Source organism: Ambystoma mexicanum, chromosome 1p (assembly GCF_040938575.1).
Source record: "Ambystoma mexicanum isolate Mex_15411 chromosome 1p, UKY_AmexF1_1, whole genome shotgun sequence".
Classification (NCBI taxonomy): Eukaryota; Metazoa; Chordata; class Amphibia; order Caudata; family Ambystomatidae; genus Ambystoma; species Ambystoma mexicanum.
In genome coordinates, this window is record NC_090921.1 from 943,337,120 (window position 1) to 943,361,067 (window position 23,948).

A 23,948-nucleotide genomic window follows, 5' to 3' on the forward strand; every position below is an offset into this window, starting at 1 on the left:
AGGTTTGGGCTCATTTTTCGCTTTGCCTTTGGCGGGATTCACGAGTGAAGCCCGCCTCTGGCTCCAGGGTGTCTGGGGTAGGCAGGAAGAGAGGGAGGTGCTCGGAACTCTCTGTGCTTAGTCTCCTAGGAGACCCAAAGGCACTCTGTGGTGATTGGCCGGCTGACTGTCCGGCAAGGACAGACACCCTGCTGGGTGACTGACAGCTGGGCTGGAATTAATGGGAGAGAACTGAATAAAAGGCGAGGCTTTTGGCTTGAAAGGGAGAGTCGACCACTGGACGAAGGAACCGAAGAACTTTAAGAGGACGCCTGCTGCAACTCCTGGACCTTTGGTTTGCCCGGTGAAGCCCAGCTGCTCTGCTGAAACGCCAAATTTGTACAGACAGAAGCCCCTGCAAGGAGGACTTCTCACATTGAGTTGGTGGGACCAGTCGATTTCAAAGTAAGCCACCTTGACATCCATCTCGGAGCTGGTTGACTTTCCACAAAGTTGCTGCTGGAAATCATGTAGCCAGGGAGAGGAACACCAGATTGTGTGCGTTGCTTGTGCGGGACCCTAGAAGCAAGGAAAGTCTATCTCGACAGCCAGGAACGCAGTGTTGCTATTTGCGGTAGACGCAAGGAGCTGAAACACTGAACAGCCAATGAATTGAAGATTGCAAGTCCCCAGAAGTCCTCCCTCTTCTCCCCACGACTGAGGTCCAGGAACAGTGAGATCTGCAGAGCTGTACAGGAACAGAAGTAATCTGCTGCACTTTTTCTTCAACACAAAGGTCCTGTAAAGTCTGAGAGAACTTAATTCTTACTGTAGAGTTGCTTGCATCTTCTACTACTCACAGCTTGTGGCCCTTCATTTGATTCTTCTCTTCTTCAAAGACTACTAAAACATTATGCAAAGACTTTTGTACTTACCCAACAGAAGTGCTTCATCTTATGTAAGACTTTGGCCCATTGACTTTGGCTTAGCCTGTTGTACTGAATGACTCTTCTTAGGGGATCTAGAAGTATTTGCCTGCTTAAGAATATGTGTGGTCTCTTGTTCTAATAATCTTTTCCTTTTACCAATTTCTAACAGTATTTTGAATACCAACAGTAAGATATTAATGTCCCCAACTCCCTAACTATTGAAGTCACCCGAGGGTGTAGGTTGTGTCTGTGGGCCATCCCAAAAGGGTCTTTACTGATTTAGAAACTAAAGAGTGTACAGTATTGAAGTGTATTTGTGTGTTACTTTTCTATTGCTCCCTTCTGAAGAAGGCTTATTCTAAATGACAAATGAATAATTGTTTATTCAAGAAACCTTGTGTGTAAGTGTTTATTTGAATACTTGTCACAGTGAATCTCTGTGTAACTCCCCTACAGCTCTCATGGACCCCTCTTGAGATATGTCTGGCTGCTCAACACGCTACCAAAACTGTGTAGTACAAGCTTATACCAAAGGTTGGGTTTCCTATACCTGGAGACACAGTTGTTTGTAGTGTTCCCAGAGGGTACTGCATACAAGCCTTGCTTAACACCTTTGTGAACACCCCTGGAGATGAGGCAATGCCGAAGGGAAGAAACTTGAACTGATAGTGGGTGTCCTCTATCATGAACCTTAGGCACTCTGTGCGCTGGCAACATTGAAATATGAAAGTATGCATCTTTCATATCCAATGTGGCCATGTAATCCCACTGCAGCAAGAGCGGGATTACCTCCTGCAATGTTGTCATTCTGATTATTTTTTTGCGGTTTGACATACTTGTTTGCTGGGTGCAAGTCTAATACAGGGCGCATGGTGAGATCCTTTTTTGGGTACAAGGAAGTACACAGAATAAATACCCTTGTTTACCTGGTGAATGGGGAAAACTTCTATGGCGCCCTTTTCCAGAAGGATCCGTACCTCTTCCAGCAGGATTTGCAGGTGTGTTGGTGATAGGCGTCTGCTCTTCGGTGGGTGGTATTGAGGTGGTCAGTGGAACTCTATGCAGTAACCGTGGGTGACGGTCTTTAACACCCACTGGCCTGATATGATCCCCTCCCATGTGTGAATGAATGACAAGCTTCCCCAACTGGGGAGGCATGGGAGGTGACCCAAACCAACGAGCCACTTTAGGAAGGATGCCGAGGAGCCTCTTGGAGTAGAGTTCCTACCTATTCCCTTGCCTCTGCGTTGATCTCTGCCGATATTGGCCATTTCCAGATGAGCCAAGGCCGGAGGACCATGGGGTACTTTCAGAACCATATTGACCATGGCGAGACCGGGAGAAAGATAGACCGTGAAAGGAACGGTAAGAATTTGAGCCTCTGCCCTGGTTGAAGGGCTTGGCCGTGATTTGGCTGAGAGATTTCAGCATCTCATGCTCTTTCTTAGCAGTCTCCAGGGCGTCATCGACAGCCTTGCCAAATAAATTGGAGGCTTCGACAGGTTTGTTAATCAGTGAGGCCCATGTCTCTAGTTTGAAGCCTGAGTTCTTCAGCCAGGCGTGTCTCTTAAGAAGAGTCCCCTGGGCTAGAGTATGTCCAGCAGTCTCAGCTACGTCTAGAGTGTTCTTTAAAATATTATGTGTCACCTGCTTGCCATCAGTCACGCCTGCCAGCAGGCGTGAACGCGAGGGCAATGGGACCTCTTAAGGCCTTTCTGGAGCAGGCCACATTGGATGTCACTGTAACTAGCAAGGAGAGTCGTAATGTTAGTTATTCTGGTAAAATAGGCCACAGAAGTAGTGATACGCTTTCCTAGGGCAGAACCTTTTTTTGCAATCTTTAGCTGGGGGAGCTTCCGCTGTGGATAGTGGAACCCCTGCCCTCTTTCTAGTAGTTGTAACAACCAGGTAGTCCGGTGTGGTATGACCTTATGACCTCGTATATACATAGGGTCAGATGGAGCAGGGCGGAACAATTTCTCAACCTGAGGGTTGACTGCCCTTGTGAGCGAGAGTGACAAACCAGGAGCTAGGCGTTTCTTTATTGAATTGTGTAGCGGAATGGTGGACTAGTGGGAGGCTTCTTCTTGAGAATATTTTCAACAAAGTCGCCATCAGGAGCTGTCTCCTGTGTAGCCATCTCAAAATGATCTGCGGCTATTTTTAGGATGCCATTAAATAGCATTTGATCATCCAAAGGCGATGACTGTCTTTGCTGAGGTGAAGGTGGGTCTAGACAAATAATGTCTGGGTCAGGGGTATGTGTGGGTGAAAGCCAAGGCCCCTGATCTGCTGGCTGATCCTGCTCCCAGTCCTGGTCCTAGTCTGCTGTGTCCTGATAAAAGGATTGTCCTTGTAAGTATCCTCCCGTTCTGAGTAATCAAAGACCTCCTCTTGGTGCACTTGTGTAGGAATGGGAAGCTTTCGCAGCTTTTGTGGAACGGGGCAAGAGTCTTCCTCCCTAGGTCTCTTGGGAGTAATGTATTTATCCGATCAATCATTAAATTGGGCCATCTACTCCATATAATTCTCAAATCTCTGCCTGGTCCACAGGGAAGATGCAGAGGGGCCTGGAGGTGGAAAAAACTGCTCAAAAGGGGGAGATTTTCCTGACAAAGCCTTTGAGAGAGGCTGTGGGGCTTCTGAATACTCCCCTCGACAAGCGAGGGTGCACCTTTGTTCACCTGCTGCCAAAATAGCCGTGAGACTCTTGTGTATTTTCGGCGGTTGAATACTAGGTTTCGACGTGCCTTGCGGCGCCATCACGGTTGACTCTACCGAAACCTTAGGTGATTGCGTGTCCTTGGATGGCGTGTTGGCGACCGTGTTTTTTTGGGGGTTGGGGGAGCCCTTGTGAGAAGAAAGCCCAGTCACATGCCGAGAAGACAGTGGTGTGGAGGGCGCCGAACCGTGAGGTTTGGAAGACATATCAAAGTTTTCAACGGGCCTGTTGGCGTTATGCGCTTCTTCGATGTGTCTGTCGAGGAGGCCTTAAGGGTTGTGTGTTTGGGCTTAGGTGGTGCGTGTGTGCCCTTGTCGCTGGGGTGTGAACTCCCCATAACGGAGACAGTGGCCTGTCTGTCAGGCCCGGGGACGGGCATCTGGGAACCCGAGGGTTTTGCCTAAAGGTCTATGGCTTCCAGGCAGAGCCATGGCTACCACTGGAGTCCTCGTCATCCGAAGTGAATGCGCCAACGGGGGAATAACTTTTGGCCTGGATTGCTTAGGCCGCCCATCGTTTTGTCCACCTGTCCTTTAACGTCTTGGGATGAAAGAGCTTGCAGGACTTAAAAGAACATTTGTCGTCGTCTCGAGGTACACATATTGCAACAGCAATGGGTGTCCTTCCACAGGAATTTGCCATTACACAATGGACAAAATTTAAAGGGCGTCCTCTCCATAGCAGAGGTAGGTGGCAGCCAGACCAAATAGAGAAGGAGAAGGGAAAAGAAAATGCATTCTTGAAAAAGAATGAACCCACTCTCCCAACTGCAAGGGCCTGGCCGGAAGGCTGAGGCCACGCGGTTGACAAGACATCGATTAGTGCACTAGTCGCCGAACAGTAGTGGATGTCTTCAGCGGCAGAAAGTCCATGAAGCAGTCGTCTAAACGAAGTAGTCAGGAGACTAGACGACCGTAGGTCGTGGGACAAAGTAACAATATTTAGCAATATAAACTCTTGCGAGCTCTGCATACGGTGATCAACTAATTCGGTGGAAAAAAACAATCTGAGGGACCTTGCCGCGTGAGGGATTTTGGGTACACTACACACGTCAAGGATAGTGTTACAGTCATGCCGATGTCAACGCCCCGTTTCGATCTTCGAAAGAAAGATGTGATACTCTGCGATTACCACTAGATGTCAGACTATATGCACAGCATGGGATTTTAAGCAGATAAACAAACATCAGAAATAGGTTTTATATTTTGTAGTATTCTGTGATAACATCACTTGTTAAATTCATTTGCCTTGTTTGTTGTTTGGGCATATAATAAATATAGGATTTTTATACTTACTGTCCAAGTGTAAACATTGTGTGCCCCTGACCACACTCACCTCTCCTGGAACGTAGCCTTGACCACTGTCCATGCTACCTTTATTGGTTTGGCTAAACTCCCAGAGTTTCCCCTGTTCACTATAACTAAGGTGGCCTCCTAAACTCTGTCCACCAGGCCAGCGTTTAGAAATATCTTAACAGTCACCAAAGGAGTCTGGTCCCTAGAGAAATCTGAGTCAGGGTTTAACAGACCTGTTTCTGTCCCTAAAATCACGATTTCCTGACTTTGGTCGGTGAAGGCCTGGTCAAGGATGTTAAGGGAGTCCCCACCCCCAAGTCCACTCGAGGTAAGACTTCATAAAACTAACCCAAATGATATACAGGGCACACAACTCTTCGTTTCAGTCTGTACTACTCCTGGAACAGTCAGGCCTACCATAAGAGGAAGATGGGAGCTGTAAGTATACAGGGCCCAGTTAGCAAAGCAGATCAAAGAAACACTTCCACTAACACACTTATATTAAAAAATAGATGTATATACCATTCGGATATTTATAACACAGACAACAGTGCATCCATTACCTTTTAACTGTTCTCAAGGAATAAAGGATGTTTACAGACCCAGCATTCTTAAAATAAACCTTTGCAGATGCGGAGGTTGTTTTTTTTACCCAATCTGCATACATTTTAAGCCCTGGATACAGCTCCTTTTCAGATAAGAATCTTGCAAGCTTGGGATCTATAAAAGTCACTGTTTATAAAAGCTCTACTTAAGATATTTTGTCTGGCAAAGTACCAGGGAAAATACCATCCACCTTTCCAATCCTTGCTCCCATGTAGGAAATTGCAGGAAGCTATAAGTGAAGTGGTAAAAGTCACACTCTGTTTTCTAAGAGGAGCAGCAATGACTTCCACTCAGAGTAAACCATTGAAGCTAAACGGAGACAAAAGCAAAGTTCTATTTACTGGAAGTGGATGTGGCACACCTAGAACACTTTAATGTTTGCTGGAAATACCCCAAAGACCGAAACTGCAGAACTATTCTGTGCAACAAAATACAATTGAAAGAATATATTAGACCACCAGTAACCACCTTTTATGATCCACAATAGTTCAGTGTTGATGGTAGGAACCAGTTTGTCAGCAGCCCTCATGAAAAGTGGCTATCACTGTGTTTGTAGTTTGTCCTTCTCGCCTGGAAGCTAAACCTAATTTAATCTGTTGGAAAATACAGTCACATTGGATTTACCAGCAGCATGTCTATTATATAAAAATGTAGGATTTATGTAAAATTGCATGAAAGAAACCCTTCAATAGATGAATGTTTTACCTTTCTCACTGGAGGCATTACAATGAAGTCTTCATATGCATCCTCTGGCTTTACTGTTGAAATGTTTTCATGCAAAATTGCAATTTTCTTCTCATTATCCCAACCAGCAGGACTAGAAAATGAAAACAGTTGAAGACACATTATCATTTGGCATTTTCTAATGAATGTCTTTTAGGTTTTTCAAACTATAATCCTATAAATGGTTGCTTGGTGGTTACTATCATGCACTTAATTTGTTTTTTTGCACACAGTGGCTTGAGATGTTGTGTGTGCATTTATTGTCCAATGACAGTGATGATGGTTTGCTAGTCTTTCATTTACATGGACTCAACATCATGATGTGTCAGAGCCACTCATGGTACTATTTTACTAACTTTTAGATCCCAAGCTGCATTCCCCTTCTAGGTATTTAGGTCTTCCTAGAGCACTGGTTTTCAAACTGTGTAACTGCCTCCACCCCACGTCCTGCCCCCCAGTGGAGGGGGAGCTGAAGGATGTCTAGGGTGAGGGGGGTTTAGACTCTCCAGAAAGGGATTAAGAGGACTGCTTTTTAAAGAAAATGTAAGCAGTAGAGAATCTGCTTGTATTTTAAAGAGTTTGGGCCCCACCAAGACGCCCTTTGTCGCCCCCCCCCCAGGAGGCCCAACCCCTAGGTGGGGGGCTCAGGAAACAGTATTTTTACTCAGGAGGGCTTGGTATGAAAATGTTTGAATACCAAGGTCTTCAAGTTATCCTACCCTCTCCTGTTTGTGCATTGCTAAAATCTAAAATACAGCATTTATCATTCCTGGAGTTCATGGGGAGTATGTTATGCCAAGGGCTCTGAAGATCACTACTCATGTTAAAGGCACATTACTTTCCTTTCGCCAGATGGTACACCTAGGAGTTGTACTACATAGTAGCTCTGGGGTGGTGGTTGCCTCCTCATCTAGCCAATAGATTTAAAAATCAGCAACGCTTGAACCCGTTCCCCTCCCCTAATTCGGAATTGTGAATTGGACACCTGTCTGCAAGTGAAATCTATCTGCAAAGAGGGATATGAACAATAAGAAACTACTAATCATATTACAAAGGTGCAAATAGTTGGGAATGTGATTTCACAATCAGCCAGGAAGAGACAGAAATAGACAATCACAGATAGTGAAATTCATAGTGTGCACGCCTTGTTAAGAATTTGACAGTTTTATGCAAAATAATGGGGACAATATCTGGATGCACTTTGATGCGTCTTTGTGGCATAATATGGGGTTGCAAAGGATGAACAAATCTTTATGCTGGAAAAGTTGGATTGGTAAGGGCATACTTCGGATTCGAGATGTGTGGCAGAATGGTCGTATGATTCCGTTTGACCAGTTGAGAGTGACCTTTGGGATTGGGGGTAGGGAGCGGGGACGTTATAGGATTTTAAAAGCCCTTTTGATTGAGAGAACAGGAATGTTGGATGACTATGGCAGAAAGACCAATGGGTGAGATTGTCCGTTCCACCCCGTACACTGTCTACGTATATCAATATGATGCCATGGGATAGGTCGGTGGTAGAAGCTTGGGACAAGATTCGCCTGGCTTGGATGGAAGACCTTGACATTGTTATTCCAATGAAGGAATCGGAATACCTGATTCATGTGGGGGTACGAGCGAAAATGGATTTGGGGTTGAGGTACGTCAGACAAAGGGTCCTTTATAGATTGTATTGGACACCGTCTAGGATGGCGAGATTGGGACTTTGGAGACTGATTCCTGTTGGGGGTGTGGATGTGGAGGAGGTACTTTGTTCCATATGTTGTGGGTATGCTCAAGGGTGTCTGATTTTTGGTCTAATGTTTTGGATAGATTGGACATTGTGGTGGCGGAGCAACTTCCACGTACTTTCTCTTCAACAATTTTATTGTCAAACGGAGGAAGGGGGAGTAGGGCCAGAGAACGAACAGACTGGACAAATAGAATTTTGGTTGTGGCGACTAAACAAATTTTACGGGTCTGGAAGTCAAGAAAGAAACCAAATGTGGAGGAATGGTTATTCCCTATCGCACTATGAGAAAGTTATGTTTCTGAATCAGGGTAGGGAGGGGTCTTATTCCCGGCTGTGGGGGCCTTTTGATGAATTGTATGGTTGAAAGTCTGGAACAATGTATTGATTGGTTTGTTACATCGTTTGGGGGGCTGATTATTGGCTATTTGGAGTTGTCTGTTGTGCTCGTTAATGTGGTCTTGTCTTGTTTGTGGTGTGTCCAATATTGATGAACTGGGTATAGAATGGTACTTGGTGGTTGCTATTGATTTCAATGCTTTCATTGGTTTGAATATGGTACCGTATGTATCTTGCAAATGTTATGAAGTTTATTACCCGATTGTATTATTCAGTTTTTCAAGGTATTGTCGTTTGTTTTTTGCGTGATTATTTAAAATCATAAATAAAGTGGTTAAAAAAAAAAGAATTTGACAGCCTTGAGGAATATCGAAAGTCATCTTTTTCAACTGCAGCCCATTTCGTCAGATACTGCACCTATGGAGTCTGTTTGCCTGAATGTTTTATTTTACCTTCAAAGACAAGAAACCAGGTACTTCAATGCATTATATACCCATGCTCCTCTTCCCGAATAAGCCAGTCTTTCCCAAGTTTCTTTGGGGATGTTCTCCTGATCCTAGCACTTGCAGAAGCTTCCAAATGTACCAAATGTATTGGCTTCGAATACAGGACTGGAGTACCTTTAGAACCCTGATGATTACCCACAAATGTCTCTACAATTTGGTCGCTAAATACTTGATTGATAAGTTCTCAAGAAAGGAATACTCTAGATCTACCAGAGCCAACTACCTTCACTGCCTCAACATTCCAAAATTCAAATCGCACAAAACAGGCGGGTCGAGTTTCCCAGTACTAGCAGCTAAGATCTGGAACTCTCTGCCCACAGCTTTAAGAGTCGAACCATCCTGATACAAGGTGAAATCATGGCACGTTGCCCGGCTGAAGTAGGACTTCTCTCCTCTGACTTCAAACACATGCTCACACCATATATTTATGCTTACTCCATGTATTTGCATAGGACACACACCTTTGATATGCAACACTAGGCATTCTCCTTGCTTGCTCCTAGACAAACAAGTTACTTACCCCTGGTAACTTTCTTTCAACTGGATGTCCCTCCCACATATTCCTCATCTTTGATATTCATATCGTCAGCTTTGCTGCTTCAGAAAAATATATATATTTCACACCAGAGGGCGCTGTGCTCGATGTCATGGCGTTGATGACGTCGACACTCTACGGCGACCCTCGAAGGACATCAACAGTAAAAATAAAACGAGCCGCGCCAGTTGGCTCAGCTCTGTTTTTCGTTCTCATCAATCAAGGGATTGACCAGGACCCCAAGATCGCAAGCTCTCAGAAAGAGCGGAGTGTAAAACACGTACATTGTACGGCGGGGTAGGCTGGGAGGGGCGATGAGAAATACGTGGGAAGAACATCCAGTCGAAAGAATGTTAACAGGGGTAAGTAACTTGTTCTTCGAATGGAGTGTGTCGTCCCACGTATTGCTCATCTTTAATAGACTCCCAAAGCAGTGACAATTTGAAGGAGGGAGTACCAATTAAATTAGTCCTGGACCTTTTGAAAAATGGCCTTTGCAAAAAGACCTCCTAGAGACGAGGTAGTCTCTAAACAGTAATGTTTTACAAATGTATGCATAGACAACCAGGTGGCCGCTGCACAGATATCACTTACCGGGACATCCCTTTGCAGAGCCGCAGCAGTTGCCATGCCCCTAGTAGAATGGGCCCTTAGCCCATCTGGTAGTTCCAATTGCTAAAATTATCTATCTGGATATAGTCTGTTAAGTTACTGCCAGGCCCAATTTGTGGCCAGTATACCCAATAAAGAATTGATCATCTTGCCGAAATTTAGCAAGTCTTGAAATATAAAAGCTTAGAGCCCTTTTTGGGTCTAGCTTGCGAAGCATTTCTTCCTCCTTGCCTGCATGAGGGGGAGGGTTAAAAGTTGGCAGTTTTATCTTGAGACAAATGAAAGTCAGACTAACTTGGGCAGGAATGATGGTTTGACTTCCTTATGAAAATGGTTTAAGGAGGCTTACAAGAAAGCCTGTAACTCACTCACCCTGCGGGCTGATGTTAGAGCCACTAGTAGGACTGTTTTTAATGTAAGGAGCCTTAGAGGACATGAATGCAATGGCTCGAACTGAATGCATGTGAGAAATTTTAATACCAAATTTAAATCCCAAACAGGGACATGAAATAGGACTGGAGGGTACATATTAGTGAGACCCTTTAGAAATTGCTCAATCAATGGTATCTTGAAATAAGAGACCTCTTCAGAGGAGCACTTAAAAATGGAAAGTGCAGCTAGGTATCCTTTTATCGTTCCAATCTGGAGCCCCAGATTGGCTAGATGCGACAGGAAAGAAAGCACTATGGGTGTGCCAGATTTGGTTGCTGGCCGTCGGGCCGAAAGCAAAATGTCCATCACGTCTTCCGGGAGGTCCCAATCCTTATATCTCAGCCTCTCAGACCCATGCGTGAAGGCTGGGTATCTTGACCTCTGGATGGAGAACCCAACCTTCCTCTTGCGAGAGAAGATCCTCTCTTTCTGGAAGACATATTGGAAGGCAGATGGACATGTCTAGAAGTTCCGGGTACCACGTCCTCCTGGCCCAATCCGGAACAATTAGGATCATGGTTTTCCTGAAATTCTCAACATCCTGACTACGTGAGGAATCACAGGGACTGGCGGAAATGCATACAGGAGTGGAAATTCCCAGTTCACTACTAACAGTTCCCCTAGAGCTCCTCTTGGAGGAAATTCCCTTGAGCAGTACTGATCGCACTTCCGGGTGACACTGGTCGCAATCAGATCCACTTGAGGGGTTCCCCAAAGGGTGAGGATCTCTTGAAGGACTTCCTGAGTTAGTTCCAGAGCATCCGCTGCCGTGTTCTGCTCTCAAGCTAGATGAACTGCCAACAGATTCCTTCCTGTATTGCCCAGAACCAGAGTTTCATTGCCTCTTTGCACAGTGGCAGTGACCCTACACCACCTCTCTTGTTGAGGTAGTACATGGCCACTGTGTTGTCAGCCAGTATCAGAACATTCTTTCCCCGTACAGAGGGCAGGAAAGCCTTCAACGCTAGTCTGATTGCCCTCAGTTCCAAAAGGTTGATTTGTAGTTTGGACTCCAATGGAGACTAACCACTGCTGATTGTCAGTTTGTTGGTGTGGGCTCCCCATGAGTGAGGAGTCCGTCACTACGTTTATCTCCAGCCATGGTAGCCAAAATGATTCTCCCTTGAGAATATCGCCCTTGCAAGCCCACCAAATTAGGTCTTGAGCAACTCTGCCCAGAACTTTCAGATGATCTGACATATTCCCTGAAAATTGGGACCACCGAGTCCTGAGAGCCCAAAGAAGGGATCTCATTCTCAATCGGGCCTGTGGCACCAGGAAAATGCAGGCTGCCATGAGACCGAGCAACCTCAAGAAATCGAAGGCCGGAAGTTGTTGGGCATTCTGGAATTTTGTTACCATCTGCTGAATGTGCTGAGCTCTCACCTCAGGAGCCGAGGCTTTCCCCGAGGACGTATCCAAGACCACTCTGATGAACTGGAGTCTTTGGAATGGTATCATATGGGACTTCTTGTAATTGAGGGAGAAGCCCAGTCTGTGTCGGGAGTGACAGGCGATACTGAGGTGTTCCTGGGCTTGTTCGGGTGAACGAGCCCTGATCAACCAGTCATGCAGGTAGATGTGAATAGCCCAGCTCCTGAAACTTGCTGCCACTACCGCCATCAGATTGATGAAAACCCTAGGGGCAGAGGTCAGGCCGTAGTCTTTGACCTCCCTCTCATCTGAAGGATCGACCAGGGCATGGTTTTTGAGTGACTCCGAGGGGGTTGAGTCCACATTCTCAATGATACGCAACATTGAGCTCTTGAAAGCCTCCCATTTTCTGGGGGAATCATTCTTGGTTAAGAGCTGTAGAGGAATCAGAGGAAGCTGGAGACCTATGGCGTCTCTTATTCGCCTTCTTTGACAAAGAAAATGATTGTCTCGACCGACTCCTCGACGGAGACTTCTTACGCCGGGACGAGTCCCTAGACTCACCAGACTTTGTATCCCTCTTCGGAGAGGCCTTCAAAGCTTCCCTCCCCGCTGCCAGTTTGCCTCGGCGCTCCCCGAGAGCTTTTCCTGTCATGGCCTGACAGGATCCGCAGTCATCTGTCCGGAAGCCAGGCACCACAAGCAGACGCGGTGGGGTTCGGTAATGGACATCTTCATCCAGCAGTCATGGCATTTTTTAAACCCAGACTTTGGGGTCGAAGGGTTAGACGGTGAAGACATTTCTTGACGAAACTGAAGCGCACCGTTCAACACTCGAATCAAAAACGTTTGAAAAAACGGAACTGAAGAAAATGGGCGCGGCTCAAGCTATTTGTACTGCTGATGACGTCGACACTCTGCAGTGACCCTTGAGGGACATAGACGCCACGACATCGAGCACAGCGCCCTCTGGTGTGGACATTTTCTTTTCCGAAGCAGCAATGCTGACGATACTAATATCAAAGATGAGGAATACGTGGGAGGACACAATCCATTCGAAATATCTTTATAATTGTATAGAAATCTGTATATAACTTACTGTAACTTTTAATTCTCTGATGATGTATCTAAATTGTATGCCGTAACAAACTCCGTTTATATAAGCAACTGTTTATGTACGCTTACTCTCACCTTAGACCCTTTTATATACTTGTATAGAAGAACTAGTTACTTACCAACTGGTAACCTTCTTTCAACTGGATGTTCCTCCAACGTATTCCACATCTTTGACGTGTAATATCCACAGCTGTGGTGCTTCGGAAATTTTTCGGCAGAGGGCGTCCTGCGTCGTCGGCGTCGGGTCGATGTCCCTCAAAGGCCTCCGACGAGGGTGACGTCACTGGATGTTATAAATAGGATGCATGGCACCCATATCCTCAGTTTACGTTTTTTCCTCCATAACGTGCAACATGCTCGTACACAAGGACTGCTTGACTGTACCTAGCCTTGCAGGAACGCAAGCTACAATAACATAGGAAATTCTTCAGAGGGGAAGACTGGGAGGGCGATGTGGAATACGTTGGAGGAACATCCAGTTGAAAGAACTTTGTCAGTTGTTAAGTAACTAGTTCTTCGAATGGATTGTGTCCTCCAATGTATTCCACATCTTTGACAGACTCCCAAAGCAGCATCAGTGAATGGAGGAGGGAAAAGAATTTAGAATACCCAATCAGATGGCAGAATAAAGCACTGTTTTACCACAAAGGCCATATTCTGACCATGGAGCGTATCCAGGAGTAATGCTCGAGAAAGGTGTGGATGGAAGATCACGTTGCTGCGTCACAAATATATAGTAACTCCCTGCTGCAGGTCTGTGGATGTAGCCACGCCCCTAGTGGAGTGGGCTCTCAACCCCCTCCAGAGGGTCCTTTTCCGCCAATCTGTGACTTTCAGTAATGGTGACGATAATCCACCTGGACAAGGTCTGTTTAGTAACAGCCTGGCCCAATCTGTGTCCAGTGTATCGCACAAAAAGCTGACCAGCACCTGAAACTGGGGGGGAGGGGTTAGGGGGGGTGGGGGGGGGTGGAGACACATTTGCGAGTCCTATTAGAAATTGGGAAATCAAAGGAATCTTAAAATAAAAACATTCTTCAGACGAGCGCTTGAAAATAGACAGCGCCCAAGGTGACCTTTAATGGTACCCACTTGAAGACCCCTGTGGGCCAAAGAAGGAAAAAAGAAAGCCATCGGAATGGAACACTGAAAAGGATCGACATGGTTTCCTCTGCAACAGTCGCAAAACCTACGCCAACGGTACAGGGATTTGGCTGCCAGCCACCTGGCCGAAAGCAACACCTCCAGCACGTCATCCTGGAGGTCCCAATCCTTATATCTCAACCTTTCAGAAACCAAGCGTGAAGTTTGAGAGTCTTGACCTCTGAATGGAGAACACGACCCCCCGCCACACCCCAAAATCCCCCCACCCCCCTCGTGAGATAGAGAAGATACTCTCTGTAGGGAAGACTGTGTGGAGGGCAGATGGACATTTCTAGAAGGTCCGGGTACCATCCTCTACTGCCCCAATCCGGAACAATGAGGATCATGTGGGATCCAAACCTCTGCAACCTCCTTAGCACCTGAGGAAACGCATACAGAAGTGGGAATGACCAATCCACGACAAATGCGTCCCCCAAGGCTCCTCTCGGAGGAAATTCCCTTGAGCAAAATCTTGGCACCAGTCGCAAACCGATCCCTTGAGGGGTCCCCCAAAGGGCGAAGATCTCTAGAAGGACTTCCTGAGCCAACTCCCACTCGTGGGAGACCGTGCTCTGCCTGCTCGGAGCATCCGCCGCCGCATTCTCCTCTCCGGCTAGATGAACTGCCGAGAGTGAGATTCCATGCTGTATCGCCCAGAGGTGCATCGCATCTCTGCACAGCGGGAGTTACCCTAACCCCCCCCTTTTTTTGTTGAGGTAATGCATGACCAGTGTGTTGTCTGTCATGATCAGGCCACTCTTCCCCTGCACAGCCGGCAGAAAAGGCTTCAAGCCTGCCTGATCGCCCTCATCACCAACAGGTTGATGTGGAGTATGGACTCCTACGGAGACCAACGACCGCTGGCGCGCAGATCGTTGGCATGAGCTCCCCATCCTGTGAGGGAAATCCGTCCCCTCCGGCCACGGTTGCCAAAACGGCTCCCCCTTCATCAGATTCCCTTTGCAGGCCCACCATAGAAGATCCTGCGAGACCGAGAGTGGCATCTGAACGGGATCCGACATCTTGCCTGAGAATTGCGCCCACTGCATCTTGAGAACCCATTGAAAGGATCTCAATCTCAGTCTGGCCCTCTGGCACCAGAACAATGCAGGATGCCATGAGGCCGAGCAACCTTAAGATTTCAAAGGCCAGAAGACTCTAGGCATGTTGAAATTTGTTGACCATCTGCACAATGTGATGAGCCCTCACCTTGGGAGGCTTGTCCAACACAGCCTGATGTACTGGAGCTGTTGGGAAGGTGTCATATGCGACTTCTTGAAATTGAGAGAGAAGCCCAGCTTGTGAAGGGAGTGGCAGGTGAGGTTGAGATGATCCAAAGCTTGTTCGGGAGAACGCGCCCGGACCAACCAATCATCCAGGTAGGGGTAGACGTGAGCCCCCCCCTCTCAGATACGCTGCCACCAGCACCATTAGCTTGGTGAAGACCCTTGTGGCGGAGGTCAAACTGAATGGCAAGACCCAAAACTGAAGTGAGTTGCCAGCCGCAAACCTCAGGTATTTTCTGTGCTTTGGATGAATCGGCACATGAAAATAAGCATTCTGTAAGTCCAGAAACACCAACCAATCCTGAAGTTGAAGGGCCTGAAGGACCGGAGAGAAAGTGACCATCTTGAACTTGTCCTTCCTGAGGAACTTGTTCAACCAACGCAAGTCCAAGATGGGTCTCAGTCCCCATTCTTTGGAATCAAAAAATATAGGAAATACGATCCCTTGTTCCTCTCCGCCACAGGCACCAGTTCTATAGTGCCTTTCTCCAGCAGGGTCAAGTTTTCCTGCACAAGGAGTGGATCGGGAAGCTTCAAAGAGATTCCCCGTTGGATTGTATTGAGGCCGCTGCAGTTGCCATAGGCCATTGTATCCAAAACCTATGCATCCAAAGTAATAGCTCGCCATTCTTCGAGATGCTGAGACAGTCTGCCCCCAACCAGCGAACAATGGAGCATGGCCTCATAGCTGTTTTGGAGCGGCTGTGGCAGCGCCTGAAGGCAAAGAGGCTGTTGCCTGAGCGGCTTTGACACCTCTAGTACCCCGTCCACCAGGGGTACCTTTACGGTGACCCCTTTGATTAGCGGCTCCTCTCGTTCTACCAAAAGAGGAGTAGTAACGAAAGGAACCCCCCCCCCCCGCCACTGCTGTCCCGTAGGACAAAAAGGTGTAGGTTGACGCACAGCTGCGTCCAAAGATTTAGCAGCAGCTTTTGAGGTCTGCAACCTCTCAAGGCTCTCGTCAGCCTTGCTGCCAAACAAATGAGCCAAAGGGCATTTTCATACGGGCTTGCACATCTGGAGCAAAACCTGACTTCCGCAACTACGCAAACCTGCGTATCACAGTGATCGCAGCCATGGAACGGCTAAAACACTATCCGCTGTCATCCTACACAAGAGCAAGGAACCCATCCCTTTCTTCCCCCTCAGCAATATGCTCAGCTGCTAGAGACAGAATTCCAGTGTGTGTGAAAATCTTGCCAAGGTACAGGTGGAGTTGACCGACTTCAGTGCCACACTCCCCGCAGAAAATACCTTGCGTGCCCAACCATCGAGGCGCTTGTCGTCCCTATCAGGAGGGATGGTAGGGTACGCCGCCTGCTTCGAGGTGGCCGTAGCCGCCGGAACCACCAAACTCTCCGGAGTGGGGTGAGTGGATAGGGAGCTGGGGTCACTACTGGATGGGCGGTATTTCTTAGTCAACGACTTGTTGACTGCCGGAAGAGACTCCGGGGTCTGCAAAGTAGCTGCCACCCTTTGTTGCAATGCCAAATGAAGTCAACAATGGGTCAGTGGACGGCCCCCGATTCAAAATATCAGTCCGGTCATCCTGATCGAATGCAACCAGAGGACCGGACCACCTGAGATACTCTAACTCTCAACATCAACCTACTATAGGAGGATTCAGCAGGAGCCGCAGGCTCTGGCTACCAAAAACTCCACCTCATGAGATGTCTCAAGGCCACTGGCATCATGCAAACATTGACGCAACTCCTCCAACTGACTGTCTTCAGAAAAAAACATTTCAGGAGCCTCGTGAGTTTCAACAGGATTTTAACTCCATATCTGACCTCTCCTCATCCTCAAATATCATGCAGAGAATGAAATAACTCCTTCCTAGGGACAGGAACGGCCCTCGAGTCCACAACAGGCCTCACAGTCTTGGATAAAGCCTTTCTCGGAGGATCCACAGTGCCAGGGGCCTCCCCAGGCAAATTCCGGCCAAATTTCCCCGAAGGCTTCGGTGTAGATGTAGGCGCCAAAGGCTCTGAGGGCTGGATAGAAGGCAAAGCTCTGACCGCCACACTCAACGGACATTGTGCCGAAGATGTCAACGCTGACCTCAAGCACTTACCAGATTTCTACGGTTTCGCTGCGTCTTGTCTGAACAGGACCTCAACGGTTGTCAATGTTTATCGTCCTGAGGGCCTGGGCCCGAAGGGGCGCGAACATCGGACCGAGACCATTTCCTGCCGGCTTCTACCAAAAGGCGCGGACGGAACTGTGCCCTGGGATTGAAAAATCGCCAGCATTTGCTCCCTGAATGCCTCCCATTCCTCAGGAGTCGAGGATTCAGTGGGACAAGCCACTTCCATCAACTGACGAGGACGGGGGAAGGCGACCGATGACGCCGCTTCCGGGAGTGCTGAGATGAGGACGAGTGGCGAGAGCCACTCCGGGACTGAGATCCCCAGGATTTCTTTCGACAAGGAGAGTCACCCCCTCGAATCGTCGGTGGAAAAACCAGTAGTTTTTGGGATTTACGAGGTTTAGAAACCTAACCTACCTGCAACTTCCCCTTACGCTCCCGCAAGGCCTTGGCAGTCACCGACTGGCACTTCGAACAGTCGTCGGTATCATGACTTTCGCCCAGACACCACAAGCCGATGCGGTGCAGGTCCGTAATCTACATTTTGGACTTACAGTCCCGGCATGTCTTAACCCCAGACCACGGAGTCGGACGGGTAGAAGATGAAGACATATTCTAAGAAAAATATAACAAGAGGCGTGCCGAGTTCTCCAAGCAAACAAGTTTGCAGAAAAAACAGAACTGAGGCTACGGGTGCTATGCGTCCTATTTTTAACATCCAGTGACCCTCGATGGAGGCCTTCGAGGGACATCGACCCGACGCCATCGATGCAAGACGCCCTCTGCTGAAAAGAATTCCAAAGCAGCACAGCTGTGGGCATTACATGTCAACGATGTGGAATACGTTGGAGGACACAATCCATTTGAAATCTGTATATAAGTCACTGTAATTTTTAACCTTCCGTTGATGTATTTCTTTTGTATGTTGTAACAAATTCTGTTAAAGCGCCCATATACCCACAGTTTTGGCGCGCTATATAAGCAAATAAACTAAAAAGACAGACAAGAGGACTGGAGCTCTCATTCCCTACATCCACATGCACATTTAGAGTGGTAACCCACTAATCTTTCCCTTTTTGTGCCTGTACTCTGAAATGTACAGCTGGCTCCAACACAGCGGAATGGGAAATCATTGCCCAATGGTTCCTTCTGCAAAGCATTCTCAAGTACAGGAGAAGAAATGATCATTGCTCACTCCAGGATGGAAGCACAAAGAATGGCTTTACAACTAAACTTCCATTTCTACTGTTAATAGGAGACCATGTAAACTGCCAAATTCTATAGCCACTGAACAAAGGGTAAAATGTATGGGTTCAAATCCTATTACAGTGCACTATGACCACTTAAAATTAAGCGTGGTGGCAAGCTGCGCCACTCCTTCCCCAAAGTCCGCCCATAAAGGCCTCTATTATACAATGGTGAGTTATGGTAGGGATTGGAATGTCACATGCTCTGCCTCAAGATAAAACAAACTAATCGAATGACATAGAAATAAGTTGTGTTTTCTTGTCAAATTCTTCCAATAGAGCCTTTTTTATTCTCAGAGTAAGCCATTGAATTTGTTTATATTGTGAAGAAATAATGTAATCTAAAATGTTAACCTAGGATTGATCACAAGGAGATTGCTTGTATTATAGGGCAACCTAGAATCACCAAATCCATTACCGATAACTGGGCTACATACTTTGTATGAAAAATTGGATGACTGAAGCCCCCCCCCACGTCATTTAGTGCTCTCACAATGCGGTTTTCTATATTACGGACCATAAATAGGCAAACAACTGGGACTGTAGGGTCTAGGCTCTCTGCTCAGAAGATGAATTTTGAAAAGTTCTCATTTAGAGTGAAAGACAAGGAAGAGGTGTACAATCTGTTTTGGGGTCCATTCAATGCCTTGTATGATTGACTATATAGGCTGCGGATTAGTATGAGGAGTGGGTAGAAATGGTGTAGTGGGAAAAGGAAAAGAGATAGGGAAGGGGAAAAGAGGGGAAATTTTTTTTTCCTTCTCACCATTATACTTTTTGGGGGATTTGGTTTGGTGTCTGTTTTTCTTAGTATGTCGGAGGGATCATTTGATTATGCTGTTTATTAATATGTTCTTTAATTGAATAATTTTCGTTTGTGTTCTCTGGTTCACTATTCCTTTCTGTATTTGATTCTTCTGTGATTTAATTTAATGACATACTAATAAAGAGATTTAAAAAAAAAGAAGATGCTAATCCAATGTCATGCTGGCTTTTTATTGGTGGGTGGCTCTGGACTTCAGTGAGGGGTAGGCAGCATCATGGTCTCCCTTGAGGGGCTGCAAAGGAGTGGCTGTTCCCTGGTGACTGCATGGCTGAGCCAGTGATCACGAGGACATGGAAACTGGGGCCTTCTGTGAGAGTGTGTTAGGGAGAATGTTAATTTCTGTGCCAATTCCCTTTCTTCCTTAATACTACAACTTTCAGTAAATCCCAAAACTAACCTGAAATTCATCCCGATATACAGACCACCAACCTACGATGCGACTTTCATAGACGCTTTCACAGAAGCAATCACCATCCTAGCCATTAAATACAACCATCTGATCATCCTCAGAGATTTCAACATTTGGTTTGACAAAGAAACCACAACTACACAAAAATCCTTAACCGCCCAACTAGCAGCCATGAACCTACAACAACTAGTCAAAGGAGCAACCTACTCAGCAGGGCACACACTTGACGCAATCTTCGCCAACAAGGAACTCATCACCACGGCACCCCCAATTCAAATACTTTGGAGCGACCACCTCATCATTCCATTCATAAACACAACAGCCGCTGCAACAAAAAAGCAACAAGAAAAACGACCCATCATGATGAAAAGAAATTGGAGAACCATAAAAAACTCCAACCTAACCGAGCTCCTAGAACTCAGCAAACCACAAGCATCAACCATGTAAGAAGCAGACCTAGACAAAAAAGTTGCTCTACTTCATACCTAGATCGCAACAACCCTAGACGACATCACCAAAGAAAAGCCCTTCACCCCATCACGTAAGAAAACTACAGCAAAATGGTTCATCCCACTACTCAACGCCATGAAAAGAAAAAAACGAAAACTAGAATCTGAATGGAGGACCAACAACACCACCGCAAACAAATTGAAATTCCTACAACAGATCCGCTCATATAAAAAGGAAATACAAAAAGCATAGAGTAAACATTACGACAACCGAATCTTCAGAGCAGCAAACGCTCAAAAAGAACTATTCAAAATCAAACGAAATAAAAAACCCACCGGGCTGCAATAACACGCCAATTCCATCGATGAAACTCTGCGAGGACCTCGGAGACCACTTCAAGAACAAAATAACCTCCATCGAACACACCATACAAAACAGACCAAGCGATCACAGCTCAAACCCCACCGACAACGACGAGGAACACGCAAACAAGCTACGAAACTTCCCAGAAATGTCAGTTGGGGCTTTCGTCAAACTGGTAAACCAAAGCAACAAATCAGGCTCTCCTGAAGACCCTTGCCCCCCAGACATATACAAAACAATTCTCAAACAAGGAACCCCCAATGGAATACCACAGGAACCTTATCAACCTCTCAATCTCATAAAGTACCACAGGCCTTCAAATCTGCCTACATCAAGCTGCTTCTCAAAGACACAGCAGGAAACGTAGAGGACTTCTCCAACTACAGCCCCATCTCCAACATACCCTACATAGCCAAACTGCTAGAAGCGTAAGTCTACCAAATAACCCAAGAATTTATAGAAGAGCACTGCCTACTAGACCAGGCACAAGTTGGTTTCAGACCCATGAGAGGAACATAACCAGCTCTCCTCTCAATATGGGACAACCTAAAAACAAACGCAGACTCAGACAACAGCACCGCCCTGATTCTCCTTGATCTGTCTGCAGCCTTCAACACTGTCAACCACGCCATCCTCATAAAGAGATTAGAAGGACTAGGGATAACAGACACTGCCCTACTATGGATCAAATCCTTCCTAACAAACAGAACAGAAACAGTATGGATCAAACCTTTTAAATCCAAACCCAGAGACTCCACGTGCGGAGTACCACAAGGATCATCCTTCTCACCGCTTCCATTCAATATCTACATGTACCTATTAATCAAACTCATAAAAAAAACACGGCCTCACATGCTACAACTACACCGACGATACTCAAATAATCAACATACAAGATACCCGAGAAGAAAACACCACACTAGAGAATTGCCTTCGCGACATATTCAACTGGATGAACCTCAACCATCTCAAAATCAACCCAGGCCAAACAGAGATAATGATTGTTTGCAAAAAAAAAAAAAAGGAGGAGACATCAACTACATCCCCTGGCCAAGAGAGCTCGGCACCACACCAGAACCATCATCAACTGTAAAAAACTTAGGGGTCCTGATGGATAACAACCTCACTCTAGAGCCACAAGTAAACTCGGTAATCAAGAAATGTTTCTTCCTCCTGCAAGCAGAAAAAGGATCCTACCGTTCCTGTCGTTCGCCAACAAAACACTTACCATCATCGCTCTGATCATTTTCAGAGTAGACTATGCCAATAGCCTATACCTGGGCATGACCGAACGACTTCTAAACGAATGCAAAATGCAGCAGTCAGACTCCTCCTCTCAAGCTACCCAGAAGCTACCCAGAAGAGAACACATCACACCTGTGCTAAAAATACTACACTAGCTACCACTAAAACAGCAAATAAAGTTCAAGTCCATGTACATCACGCACAGAGCAATACACAAACAAGGCGCACAATTCCTAACCGACATACGGCTGGAACCAAAACCCTACAACAGAAGAAAAAAAAAAGATTCGGAGGATCCTCTTTCTCACCAGGCACCCAAAACCTGGAACGACCTACCTAAGAATATACGGAACACAACAAACCAGCTAGCATTCAGGAAACTCCTCAAATCATGGCTCTTCACAGCGTAACCACAACGGAGACGCACTAAAATGCGCAGACATTAAAACAACGGTGAAAATAACTCCGACCTCGGCCACGCTCAAATTGGACAAACACTCAAACCAAAGAACCAACCTCTCGACAGAGCTTAAGATATCATGGAAAATAGCCACTAAAGGAAGGCTCCAGAGACTGATCACATACTTGGACCCAGACGAAAGCCCTCAAGTGACTCACCCACTCTTACGTACCGGACGGACCATACCCAGACCAGCAAACGCATTTAGACAGAAGTGTGAATATTAGCTAGGCCACACGTAGATGGAGTTGTGGATATTGGCCTGCGTCGCATCTGTATGGGACTTTGAATGTTGGTATGCCCGCACTTAGGTGAAACCTGAATGTCAACATGCCCACACTTAGATAGTTCTATAAATATTAGCCTGCGTCGCATCTAGATAGGACTCTAAATATTAGCATGCCCGAACCTACGCTAAACGTGACGACTAGCACAGGCCACACTTAGAATTGTGGACAATTGGCCTACGTCGCATCAAGATAGGATTGAAGGACAACATGCCCGCGCCTAGATGAAACTTGAATGCTAGCAGGTGCCACACTTAGAATTGTGAACACCAGCCTGAGTAGCATCCAGATTAAGTTATGAATGTTAGCATGCCCACACCTAGACAGATTTCTAAACACTAGTCTGCGCCGCACCGAATGTTGGCATGCCCACATGTGAAGGCCAACAAGTGTCACACTTAGACAAAACTGTGAATGTTAGCATGCTTAAGGTCATGTAACCCACTAACCAATACAAGCTGAAACTCTGCATACTTATCTCACTCAAAAAACTCACACAACCATCTCTCGCACAACAAGCCGCACGCACTTCACAACACTGCAACACCACATAAGCCGGAGCAACAGCACACGCAGACTGACACCGATCCAATACCCGCACCAATGCTCAGCACCCGGTGTACACCGAGTTGAAGCAGCCAACAGAACACCACTCCTCTCACTATCCTACTCCCTCTTCACCCTACTAACCAATCCCCCCCCACCTCCCTTATCACTTACAGATCCGCCAGAGCGCCTGGGGACCAATTCCGTTGGTGACGGTGCGCGGTACAAATACCTTTAACCCCACACTAGTTAGACTACAGATTCTTACCAAACAGAGTAAAAGAGGACGGACATGAGTGCAGACATACTTCAGATGAACAGTGATGTAAACAGTCTGAAAGAGAGGAGTCAAACTCTTCTGCACTTCCTTCTGTGGAACAGAGTAATACTCTTTCCTCTGACAAAGCTGGATCAACTCTACATAATACCATGCCCTCTACCAGAATCTTTTCCCTTCTTTCCTTCTCGTAAAGCTCCACTGCCTTGGCTCTCAACTACACTTCCCTCCCTCCCTGCTCTCCTCTACGTAAAGCAGAGCACTGCTGGGGAAAAACCTGTCCTCACAAGGACCATGTACGTCTGTCCATTCTTCCTAGGACACTTTACTCAATGCCAAAAAGCAACACTTTATCACTCAGCTTATCTTTCTTGCAAAACCCTCGCCATCCGTTTTAACTGATTAATACGTCACTCTTACCTT

General features: G+C 46.5%; 1 protein-coding gene across 2 annotated transcripts in view; it reads right to left on the bottom strand.

The window, feature by feature from the left end:
* DYNC1LI2 (dynein cytoplasmic 1 light intermediate chain 2) overlaps window positions 1-23,948 on the bottom strand; it is an 843,150-nt gene that overhangs the window by 285,357 nt on the left and 533,845 nt on the right. For both annotated transcript variants that reach the window (XM_069653153.1, XM_069653162.1), the window contains one exon: window positions 6,237-6,348. In XM_069653153.1, the coding sequence (XP_069509254.1) occupies window positions 6,237-6,348 (112 nt within the window). The remainder of the gene's footprint in view (window positions 1-6,236; window positions 6,349-23,948) is intronic.